Source organism: Corapipo altera, unplaced genomic scaffold (assembly GCF_003945725.1).
Source record: "Corapipo altera isolate COAL_440 unplaced genomic scaffold, ASM394572v1 23, whole genome shotgun sequence".
In the NCBI taxonomy this organism is placed as follows: domain Eukaryota; kingdom Metazoa; phylum Chordata; class Aves; order Passeriformes; family Pipridae; genus Corapipo; species Corapipo altera.
Genome location: NW_020884878.1, coordinates 22,236,987 through 22,250,122, shown reverse-complemented (window position 1 = coordinate 22,250,122; position 13,136 = coordinate 22,236,987). Strand labels below are relative to the sequence as shown.

At 34.6% G+C, this 13,136-nt stretch overlaps 1 protein-coding gene across 15 annotated transcripts in view; it reads left to right on the top strand.

Annotated features, from left to right (window-relative positions):
• Positions 1-13,136, top strand: part of AKAP6 (A-kinase anchoring protein 6) — a 274,869-nt gene that overhangs the window by 213,197 nt on the left and 48,536 nt on the right. For all 15 annotated transcript variants that reach the window (XM_027638234.1, XM_027638231.1, XM_027638225.1 and 12 more), the window contains 2 exons: positions 8,485-8,631; positions 12,074-12,298. In XM_027638234.1, coding sequence (XP_027494035.1) covers positions 8,485-8,631; positions 12,074-12,298 — 372 coding nt within the window. The remainder of the gene's footprint in view (positions 1-8,484; positions 8,632-12,073; positions 12,299-13,136) is intronic.

The window sequence follows — 13,136 nt, the reverse complement described above, 5'->3', positions numbered from 1 at the left end:
CACCTGATATGGGATTACCCTCACCATATGAATTCTAACAGCTGTATTTTGGCTGTGTTCTCCTCAATTTAATTATATTTAAAATCTTGTTAATAGTATAGTAAATAACTGGTATTGCTACAAAATTGCATTTTGAAGGTAATGGGATTGAATTTCAATGCTAGTTGACACTCAATTACAATTTCCATATATCTACTGAATTAGGCAGTTCTTGGTTGCTGTATTAAGGTGGATGTCTTCCTGCTTAACTGAACACTGAGCAAGACAGGCAAAATGTATTATAAAGCCAAATCGAGGCTCAATATGCACACTCAAATTTTTATTGTTTGTATGAAGTCGTAAGCTTGCAGAACAAACTCTGGAATGTGGATTTAAAATTTTTAAATAATCAATATTTAAGCAAAATTCCACTATATTTATAGTAACAAAGCTCCAAAAAAAAGAAAAAAAGTAAAAAAAAGAAGCCTTTAAAACTTTTTACTGAATTACTGCCATCAGCCAGTAGAACCATGGAGCTTGTTCGGCTAAAAGCCACAACAGACTTTGTAATGCAGTGATGTAATCTTGGCTTTGTGTCATTTAAATTCAACCTAAAAAAACAATTTTCCTGAATAGACAGGCTGACAACAATATTGTTCAGTGTTGGTTTTTATTTGGATTGTTTCCAAATGATTCATATGCGTCCACAGCAACATCCCATGCCTGTTTGAGTTTTTACTCTGAATTCCGAAGTTTCCCCTTTTTTCTCACATTTTATTTTGCTTTTAAAATCTCAGTTATGTTTGTGAAACTAACTAGCTCGGCCACAAAATTAGGATGTATCTTGCAGAGTGCATTCATTTTACTTTTTGCATATTTTTCCTGAGGTCATGTCAAGGTTAGTTTGAATTCCATCCTACATTAAGACTTCTTTCACAGCTATTTAGCTCTGCAGCCTGCGCCCCGCTGGGGTCTGCCCCTTGGGCACGTCAAAGCTTCAGACCTGACAAATCACACACAGATGAAGCTGTACAGTTTTTTAAACAGTTTCATCACTAACGTGGGGCTTTTTTGGGATTTGGTGGTTTTTTTCCTTTGTACTACACTTCCCCACAGCCTCCCCCTGACCCTCCCCACTGGAGTTTATTCTCTGAATTGCCATATCCTGAAGACTGATTTCTGTATGGAAAATTCCCTTGCTTAGGCGAGTTGTAAAATAGAAATGTTGTTGTATAGTATCTGCCGCTCACAGACCCACAGAAACTGAAAACTCTGCAGATCCTCTTGGCTAATAATAAGCTATAGCTCCTTGTCTAATAACTCTAATTGTATTGTTAGTACCTGTTTGCACTGAAGAGCCTAAAACTATAACGTCTGATAAATACTCAAAATTTATCATTCATATTGCAAACCTGTTAGTTATCCAGGAAAGCTGTTAGTTGTTCACAGGAATAAACTTCTGTCATCCTTGGGATTACTCAGATGAGTAAATGTTCATCGGTGTCAAGAAATGATGTTGTGCTCTAGCAGCAATCTTTAGGGGACTTGCAAAATTTTAAGTGGGTGTATGTGTGTGTATACATATATATATATAATTAGCTTCGCAACTATCTGCAGGGCTTTCACCACCTACATTCATGCACAGACAGACACACCCTCTGCCCCCCAAGTATATGTAGCTGCATAAAAACTGGTTTGAAGTGTATAATGCAGCTCACAGGTGAAAATACGTTTTCTAAAATTCTTAGCTGTAGACTCCTATCTGGTTTTTAGCATTTTGTGAAACTAATGGTGCAATACCATTTCCTGTTTAATTGATGAAGTTAAAATGCTTGGCTGCTAATGAGTGTATTAGCAAACAATATACCCTTAACAAGCTTAAGCAGCTCAGGATTTTAAAAAGCAGCTTACTGTCCTCCTCATTTTTATAAGACAAAATGTACTGCCTTCCACAAATTGCTTGATCGACTGATGAAGTACCATAATTATAGTTGTATTGCAGTTTTGACAAAGCCACAATAATAGATTGTAGTTTAGTCCCCACTCTAGGCACACAACTCTTTGCATTACAAAACCCAGTTTTACTGGTCTAATTCTTCCTGAGAACAAAAAGCACCTGGAGATGTTAACTATATACTAAAAGAAAACTTGGAATCTAGAAAATAATAATATTGAAGCATGACTTTTCTTCTTGTAGTTAGTTCATTGGGAATGGTATCTAATGAAGAGTTGTCTAAAGGCTTGCTTGTTTGGAACTAATTAAAGACAGATATCCTAAATAGAAAAAGGATCATGGGAATTACATTAGGTGTCCAGAGACTTGTTATTCTTTTGGTACTCTGAGTAGATAGTGGAAGTTGTTAGGGATTCAAGAAATAAGGCAAGCTAATAAAAAGTTCTATTTTTCTGGTTATTGGCCAACTATTGTATTTTTGTTTGCAATAAGATTTGTGCCAACAGGCTAGGGGCTTGAATAAAACATTTAAACATTTGTGCATTAACACATTATGGTGAAAAGAGAGTCTTGTGCTTTCACTCAGTGCATTTCAGCCTTCAATTAATGTGAAAGCACTACAATGCCTATGCAACTTCTCTTGCCTAGTGGTGCACCATTTATCATTGCAGTTTTACATTGACCTTGACACCCACTTCATTAGAATAAAGATTGTCTACCATTTAGGTTACATTGTTCCTCTGCACAGAGACCCCATGCAAATTTCTGTTCAGATAGAAGAGCTGTGAGCCTGTCAGAGGTCATCTGCATTAAATGATTGCAGCTATTTTCCAACTGCTTCTTTTCATTCTACTCAATTCAGGCTAGGAGGATCAATCAAGCCCTCTGCCTGAAACAGTGGGACTGCTGGGAATATAACTGTTTTTGGTAGTAGTGGATATGCCCTAAACAGTATTAAATATTTAATATAAATTCATTAAAGAGCACACAAAGTCTTCAAAAAGATATTACATTTATAGTAAAATTTAAAGGGTTGGGATTACCTTTCTTTAAAAAAATGAAGAACAATGGATACCAACTGCATAAATTTTAATGTAGGCAAAATTTAGTTCATGAAGTTGCTTAATATTTCTTTCAATATGTTTATTTCTCTAGCTGCTACAGAAGGGAATGCATAGCAGAAGTGTAATCTGCATTTGCTACTTTCTGAAACAGAAAAAAAACCCCAAGGTGTCTGTAGGGGTTTAAGAAAAAAGTGCAAAGGCTTGCTTTGTTTTACAGGCATGCACCCATATGCACATGTACTCTCACACAAATTCATATTGTGCTATTGTGCTTATTTGTAGGGGAAAAAGGCAGATGGAAATAAGTTAGCACTCTCCTTCCTGAGTTTTCCGAGTGATATAATTGGAATTAAATTATTAATGGGAGATACTTAAAAAGGATTGTTTTATGATCTTCTATTACAGAATTTGCAATTCATTTTAATATTTGTAGTTTGATTTATATCAAAGATAATGCAATCTATGTCCAATTAACAATACATAGCCAATGTAATATGATTTTCAGATCATGCAAATGGAATAAACTAGAAGAGGAAAAACTGATTCTTAACCTCAGATGTAATTTGCTCTGTGAGTTCTGGCAATTTTAAATGACATTGCACTTTTTAATTTTTCCAAAGGCTCAGCAGCAAATTTATCCCAATCAAGAAAGCCTATTATTAATTTACAAGGACAACTGTAGGAGTCTTTATAATTTCTCTGTGCAATTATTTGCCATAAATTGCTAATGGTGAAATACATGAAGTTTGCAAGAAACAGCAACTGCTATTCATCTAGACAGATCGCTCAGCCCGGATCTTGAATGTTGTCCAGAGGTTCTAGTGCTATTGATGGCATAAGAAATATAACCAAGCTTCTGGACAGTTTCTAAAATGTTTCACATTGACAGTACCAAAAAGGTAGAAGCATTAAGGGCTATTGTGAAGGGTAGGCTGGCCTCTAGCAGATTCCTTCACTTTGCCTGTATACAGCTGAGCTTTGGACCCTGGACTTTGGAATAAAAAGACTCTTTGTTCATCACTGAATGGCATTAGGCATGGGCTTCCTAAGGGGCCACCATGAAGCCTAGCATGAAGAGTGCAAACATTATCCAGAAAGCAAAGAGAATGTGTGTGAAGAGATGATGGACAAATATTGCTATATGTGCATATATATATATATATATGTTTGTATATGTTTTTATTACGTATTTGGTGAATTTGCTTGCAGAATGTTCTTTACTGAATTTTATGCATGCAGTATATTTTGCAAATGTGTGCCAATGCTGACTGTGCATGCACACGCAGACACCGAGGATATGTATCTGTATTTATTGGTGTCTGCAGCAGTCAAAACATCCCAAAAGGCAAATTTTTAAAGTTTAAAGATTGAATGCAGGTAAAACTAAAATTGCAGGTCACTCAGTCCTGATCTCAGTTGTATATCCTACAATGCCATTTGGCTGAAGATACTTTGTTAGTAGTGAATGATGGAATGCAGAACATCTACAAATAGCACGTCCTTATTCCAGTAATGGAGAAAGTTTACTGGCTTAATTCTTCTGTACTTCGTAGCCATAGCTCCACTGTGTGTTCAGTATGTCTGGTCTCTTTTCACTATAACCAACAGAAGCACCATACAAAAGTCTTACAATGGATGTCTTAATCTCTCTGTGTGCTTTTAGAGCATTATTTTGAATTCCATCATGCAGGCTTTTTTCTTCCTTTCCTCTTCTGAAGTTTTATTACAACAACAGAATTCCCAGGGAGCTTTAGGGGCAAGGTTCGCGTATTATTGCCCTAAAGTTTTGCTTGAGGGGTGGAATCTGCACCCCAGTCCTGATCACCTTTTTGTGGTGTTTCTCCTTCTGAAAGATGCAGTGTGCAGTCTTATAGAGTTGTTAACTGTGTACAGATTTTTTTATTGTTTACCAGACAGTGCACATCTACGACCCTTTCATGATGATTTCTTTCTCTGACCTCTCAGTGACTAGGCATCTTGTTCCTTAACACTGAGGGAGGCTGAAAAATGCTTGAGTTGCTCAATGTGTGCCTTCTATACCAGTTTCAAAATGGCTTATTCTTCTGGTTTCCATGGTGACAATTAACACTGTTACAAGGCATTGTTCCAGGCTGCATTTGGGCAGAATTTTCGGGTGTAATTTTTCACACAAAAAAAATGTTTTAGATAATTTTTTAAAGAAAAAATAAAAAAAAACCCCAGTTTAGGTTAAAGTGTCGAAAAATGTGTCTCAATCAAGCCTGCCTGAATTATTTCTTAGAATGTTTTTATCAGGGAAAGTAAGGTTTTAACTAGATTTGTTTTGGAATTCAACTTCTTGTGGCTTAAATATTTCTGCCAAACTTATTCCCAGATAAACACTACTGCCGTTTTTTAAATTCCACTATTTGTCCTTTGAGAAATATTTGTTGTATTGAGTGAGAAGGAATAAAAAGCCAAATTCTTTAACTTACGTAACAGTGTTTTGGATTTCTTTTGAGTGGCTTCAGGAACACAAAACCATGCATGCTTACAGCTAATCATGATGTAAATATTTTGCAGTTTTTCCAGTATGTTGTTGTTTGTGTTTTTTCCCAGTTTTATGATATGACAGTATTTTGGGAAATTAAATATTAGTCATTTATTTATTATTTTGGCTATTGAGAGAAGCCTGCAACCTTAACTTCCTTAATCTCATTTTTGGCTATTAAACAGTATTCTATATCATAACATCCACAGAATGTCACAATGGAACAGCTTTTTTTCCCTTAAAGCTGAGGAAACAATGAATCTGAAGATTAAATTATCTTCTCACCAAAGGATTAAGTAGTCCTACCAGACTAGGGTTGTGCAGCACTGATAGAGCTGGTGGCTAATTTTTCCATGCAACTGCTCAGAGTCTAGGTGTTTAATGGATTAAAAAAATAGCATTAGCAATAACATCTTGTGTTATCTCAAACTGTACCTCCTGTACATTAAGCTCTTCCCTTAAAATACACACTGCATTTTAAATATCCGTGAGTGAAACAATACTGACTCTCATTCACATTCCAATACATCTGATAATCAACTGAATTATTTAGTCTTTTACTGTTATTGTATAATGCATTTTCTATCAATCAGCACTTTCAATCATGCTTGTTTATACAGTAGGTTACACAGTGACAAAACCAGCACATACATAAGATCTAGTTTATTTAGTTTTTAACGTAATAACCTTTATAACATCTGTCACACTATTTGGATTACGCAGCACTGAATTATTTTATCTAGTCTAAAATTAAATGAAATGTCTTCTGTTTCTACGTTAACAAGAGCATTGTAGTTATGAAACATGGAATGTATTTTATTTCTTCATCAGTCCTGAGATGCCTAGAAACATCCCCATACCCAGCTCAGACAAGTGCCAGCCTAGAGCAGTAACTAGCTGTGCCTGCAACAGTGACACACAGCTAGAGGACTCCCTCAGTCTATTAATTCACTTGACAAAAGAAAGGGAGTCACATGAACTGGATTTCAGTGCCTAGCAAATCGGACTCTGGATTCCCCTTGATATTACATGTACTTATGGAAACAATTATGCAAATCCTTTTCAGCTATATCATCTTTAAATAGAAATCAGATTACATAAAGAAGATTGTAATCTCCTCCAGTAACCATTCAAGTCGAAAAGGCAATAAGACAGGACCAAGAAGCATGGTTGTTGAACATATTAGTTGAATAAAATAGTGGTGCCTCTTGGTGGGTCCAGACCCCTAGCACCCATCCTGGTAGGTATTGCCTACTGTTGTACGTGTCTCAAACCTGAGCCGCAGTACACCAAGTGTCAAAAGGCAAGCTCTTTGTAAACAATTCCTTGGTTTTTACGATGCATATTCATGCAATTTTGGATACACAGACACCTGATCAGTGTTCATTAAAAATGAGAAATGGTTTAAATCACCTCATTTAAAACATTTGCTCTATGATCCACAAATGACTAATATTTGCTGAAGTTTACATAATACAAATGATGTGCATGTGTTGTGTAAATGAGAGATTAAAATATGAAACTAACAATATGCAAACATATGCATGGAAATACTGAGAACCTGTTAGCTGAAACAGTGATTTCACACCTTTATTATTTTCTTTAGTCTGTCTCCAATTGTCTTTTGGCTTTGTTTTCCTACAGAGCATGTTCTTGGATCTAGCAAAGGCATCCATGTTTTAAACATTCCTTATTCTCATTTAATTTTTTATACTTAGCACAGTTATTAACATTTGCAGTATGAGCTGCCATAGCAGTTTCCTTGGCTGAATTTAAAGCAAAGAAAGCTTAATGTTTAGGAAGCAATTTGCTAATAGCTATGCATAATTTATGTATGTCTTGTAAACACCTTTGTAAGAATATGTGCTGAACTTTTCTCTCTCAGTAAGAGGCATATTTTTGGCCATATCAGAAGTTCTATTTCAATCAATGTTTTTATACTTAATTAGGTTAACTATATGGAGGGTATGTATATGAATGGATGCCTGCGTGTTAATGTTTTGGGTTTTTTTTTACTTTATCAACTATGAAAACATTTATAACCACTATAGTAAATATTATATTTAATAGTTAATTCATGTTTCCGGGGAATACAGTTTTTAAAAATATTTATTTGCCAATGTTTCTGTAGATTAGAATACATTTGTATACACTATATAAGTAATATACAGCTAAAAGATTTAGAAAGTCCTGTGAAAGTAATTATGAAAGAAGCTTCGTGTTTTTCTTCTTTCTCCTATATCTGTTTTCTCTGTCCTTTTTTTCTTTTTTTAATCAATAAATAGCAGTGCAGGAAATAAAAGGTACTTTCAGCTTGAAGAAACTATTTGACTGTTTTAGCATTGTGGCTGTTCTCTTTTGTGGGCCATTTCAGTGCTCCTGTTGGTCGATGTTATAAAAATCAAATTACTGTTATTGTATTTTAAGGGAGCTATGTCTAATTGTTTTTCTAAGGTGAAACTCTCACATTTTCATATGTATTAGCATTTCAGGCCCATGTGTGAGGCAGTATCCACAATGAAAGAGAGAAGAAATAAGCTGTAGAGGAAATATAATTATGAAATTATTTCCTTGGATTTTGTTTGGTTTGGTTTTGAATGGAGAGCCTCATTGTTACTTGTTGAAGTAGTATATTTGAAAAATAAGGTCCCACTAACCTGAATGAGAGAAAGGTAGATCAAGATTCAGATGGAAGAGTGTTAGTGAATACTATTGTACAAGTGAATATTGTGAGAGACTGAATATTACTATATGTAATAAATTGCTAACAGCCTGCATAGATACATCATGCAGAAGTCTATGTGCTTGGTACCTAAATCTCTTATGATATGCCACGAGAAGGTTGTGTATATAAAAAAGTAAAATTAAAAAATGTCAGAGTAAGCATGACCATAACTGGGCACATACAATGAAAATTTATTTTTTTATAATGAAAACTCTTTACAGCAGCTAATACTATATATTTCTTTTCCTTTTAGAGATACAATGTAGAAATGTCAATCAGGCACCCAAAAAAGATGGAACTGCTTAGTAAGGTTGAAGCTCTGAAGAAAAGTGGTGTTTTACTACCAAACGATCTCCTTGAAAAAGTGGATTCAATTAATGAAAAATGGGAACTGCTTGGGGTATTTGCATTTTTATTACTGTTTGTGGGTTATGTGTACATTTTTGTGTGTTGAAGTACACTGTCTGTCTGATTTCTAATTTGAAGCACAAATATCTCTCTCTTTCAATCCACCACGAACATTTCAAACAAACTACTCATTCTATTATAAAAACTCCATAGTATTTTCCTCTTCTGTTGATTTTTTTTTTATTCCATGCTTGTCTCCTGTCTGACTTTAATAATTTTAGTTCTTTAATACATAAAAAATGTAAGTAAAATATGCCATGTATTACGGGTATGCACCAAGTCAACTATAATGCAGTATATCTGATATACACTGACTGTCATGCTTGAGTGAATGTTAATAGAATTTATTCTGAAGGTACATGTTAGAGACATCTACTGTTTAACTATTTACTATACCTTTAAGATGAAAAGTGGGGCTGTCACTGCGTACTTCAGGTCACACTGGTGGCTCAAAAACAAATATACAGATTCAGTACAAATCTGCATACCTGAAGCTGAGAACACAGCCAGGATATGTTTCACGCTGCTGTATTCAGCTCACTTTTGACAAAAACCAAAAAAGTTTCGTGTAATTCATTTCACGCTATGATGGGTTGGGTCTCAGCCAAAGAGTGAGATACAAGAATCTGGCAAAAAAAGCAATATAGGGATTCTGTTACCCAGAGACCGATGATGGCACTGTGCAGGAGACACTATTGTCCTATTGTTGTAAAACAGCTGAGAGAGAGAGAGAGAGAGGTCAAACTATATATTTTTCCATCCACTTCTCTCCTTAATTGCCTTCACTTCAAATCAAGGGTAAGATAAATTTATAAATTACTTTAAATGATTAATTATGGATGTATGATATTAGCAATACAGTTACATTGCATAATTTTGCATGCTATTATCCTAGTTTAAAAATATTTCTATTATATTAAGAGTAAACTATATATGCAACCTGCCAACAGCATTTTAAGTACTGACTTGTGTCACTTCAGCTTATGTAGCAATGCAATAGCCATTTCAGAGGGCGGGGCTTTTTTGATTCAGCACAGTTTCTTCTAATTGCTTGATTCTCTAAATGTGCAAATTGTCAGAAAATGTTAAAAGTTGCCTTATGATCAGTAGTCTTATTACTTTCAAATCTGCAACATCACCATAAGCATTTTGAATCTATTTGTTCTTTAATAAATTTATTGATAAAAATAGGACTTACTAACCTAATATTTTACATCTGATCATGACAACTTGTATTTTTAAAATGATTTCAGATGTAAGCCTTACATTTATGAATTTCAATGTATTTAATCAGTTTAATTCAGTGGCAGTGATTAGAGCTGGTAGGATATAAAACTATAAGTAACTGATGATAATTCTAAAATTTTAAAAAACCTCTGTCTTAAAAAAAAAATTGAAGCCCTAATTTGAAGCCCTTTGCTTCTCAGTATATACCTCGAAATTAACTTTTGCCATTAATTTCAGCATTTACAGAAAAATAAAATATAACTTTTACAGTTTTCCTGTTAAATGCAGTTTCATGAATAATAAGCAGAGTTTGATAGAGTTTTGTTTAATTTAATAAAAACCTTTGCAGAAACTAACAACACTAGACATACTGTTTTAATTGGCATGATTACATTTTAATTGGCATGAAAAAAATTAAAGACAAGGATTTTAACTTCTAACAATGGCAAAATAGAGGGATATGGTTTTTAATATTACTTTCATCTAAGGTGAACACTGTGGAATGGAAATACATTAGAATGAAATGTCAGTGGTGCGTACAGTTTAATCTGTGAAATTTTGTCCCCTGTGCTGAATATTACTCAGTCTCAATTGCATATTAAACAACCCTATCAAGGCAGGCATTGGCATCTGCTGTGCTGACACAAATTGTGAATTAAATGAAATTGATGTCCTCTGTCGTATATTTATGAAGACGGACCATTCTCTGAAGTATTCTGTTTATGAAGAATTTATGATTGCAAACTGTTCCAGAACAAAAAAGTGGCAATAAATTCTTTTTTGTGACCCTACCCTCCAAGGGCATTGATTTCACCTCCTGCTGCTACTTTTGTTACAGCATAAAAACAATAGCTAGTGCTGGATTCCACTGAGGGTCTTCAAATTATCAATATTTGCACCATGAAAATAGAAGGGTGTTGCCAAGAAAGCACGTTTTTCAGTTATGATCTCCTACAGACGTTATTTACAGAATGCCACATAGTAGATTAGTATCAGTTGCCCTAATTTTATTTGTGTTTTAAAGCTTATTTTTGGAAACCAACTTTATTGTTATAAATGGTATTCCGGTAACTTTCTAAAGCATATATTTTCAACAGACAGCCATATTGGGTCACCTAAAATTGTATCTTCATGTTACAACAATTAACCACCAATAATTATGAGTTTAAAAGGTTATTGGATGTGAGTGTCAGTATATATTCAATATTCAACAATCAGTACCATAGATCTAGTGCTCATAATAAGTGTCTGCCTGACAGCCTCTTATAGGTCAGATAAAATATGTCTTAGCATAGAAGAAGCAGGCAACAGCATATCTCTCTTGTGATGTTAAAGAATTGCCTTTCAAAATACTGAAAAGAAAGGTAACTTTTTATCCCTGGCCTCTTCAGAATATTCATTATGCTCACAGCGTCCACTATCAAAATGTTATTCAGTGGTTCTTTTATTAGAAATACTACTTTGAAAAGATGTAGTAAATTAGTTTCATTAGCAATCAGAGGTGAATGTTTATTCTGGTCCATTATTTTTAAAGTGGATGCTTAACACAGAGAACTGAGATTCAAATTTGGTGGCCTAAATAATTGGACTGATGTTCAGGAACAGAGAAGATTTGCAATTTCTAGCTTATTGACATTTGAATGAGTCCATCCACTTTTAAAAACAAAACAACTCTTTTGTAACCTAACTGCTCCTCCATACAGCCCCAAGGCTACACGTTTGGAAATTATGACCTGGCAGTTCATACCTCAAAAAATATTTCATTGTTTCTTCAAAAATGTAGACAGTACCTTGGACAGGAGTCTGGTGAACTCAGTGCTTGTCATGTTTCTGTTGCTGCCTGGAAACCAGTAACTCTCACAGTCATAATCATCTAAAGCCACAGACAAATTCTGTAGAGTAACTAGTTTGCAAAGTTATGTAGCATTTTGTCTCCTCTGTCCTTAATTGCTTTTAATAAACATTGATTTATAATCCTTCTAGCAAAGCCAGTGACCCAGAGAGAACAGCATAAGTGAGAAACAAGGGTACAAAAACAAATGAAATAGAATGAAACAAGGAAACTAAGAATGAAACTGATTGGTATTAGTAATAATTATTAAAAAACCACATCTCTGATCATCTAACAGATGCTTCTTGTTGCACATTAACCTGTATATGTTTTGGTACATATGACTAATCTATGTTTTCCTTATCTGATGCATTAGAAAACCCTAGGAGAGAAGATCCAAGACATAATGGCAGGGCACAGTGGGTTAGGTCCACGTGACCTGCTCTCGCCTGAAAGTGGCAGCCTGGTAAGGCAGCTGGAGGTCAGGATCAAAGAGCTGAAAGGGTGGCTGAGAGATACAGAGCTTTTCATCTTCAATTCCTGTCTGAGACAAGAAAATGAGGGAACAATGAATGCTGAGAAACAACTGCAGTATTTTAAGGTAATAAAAAAATTATCATCCTTTTGTAGAGAAACTCTTCTTAATGATAGGATAAAATATTTATTTTATACATAACATATTACAATGCATGTACATATATAATAATATATTTTCACCTTCATTTATGTACTGTGTGTTCATTCATATTTGTTTTATTGAATCTTTGCTATGATATTTATTTCTTAAACATTTTGCAAAAGAGAATTTTAGAGGGCACTAATTGCATCATGAGTGGAAAAGCAGTAATTTTCTTTCTATAACTTCACTATAAATCACTGATTAACTTCACTATAAATCATAGAATCATGGAATTACTTGGGTTGGAAGAGACCCTAAAGATCATCTAGTTCCAACCCCTCTGACATGGAGAGGGGGAAAAAAACCTCTGAGTTTTGTCACAAAAAGCTTCACTCTGAATTTCACTCCCTACGTCAATTAATTAAGGTGTGTGATCATCAGTTTCTTTGCACATATGAGTCAAGAATAGCGTATCTGAGGTAACAATTACAGAGAGATAAATTTACCATATATGAGAAAACATTCAAGGTCGTAGATATGTGGAAAAAACATATAGACCATGAGATTTGCATCAATCTTGGCCACATCTTAAACCTAAACCTGAAAATTTATGGAAAGGAGGGAAAAGAATGGTATGTGCAATGCTATATTCAGATGAACAAGCTCTTTCAACTGAAGGCCAATGTTCAGCTTTGCAACTGACTTAGTGGAGGTTGCATGTTTTGATCCATTCCCCAAAAGTAGTGGCATCATTCAGGAAAGAGTGCTATTAAGTTAGCAAACAGATCTGGTATAACCACGTCATTTTCTTCTGTTCGTA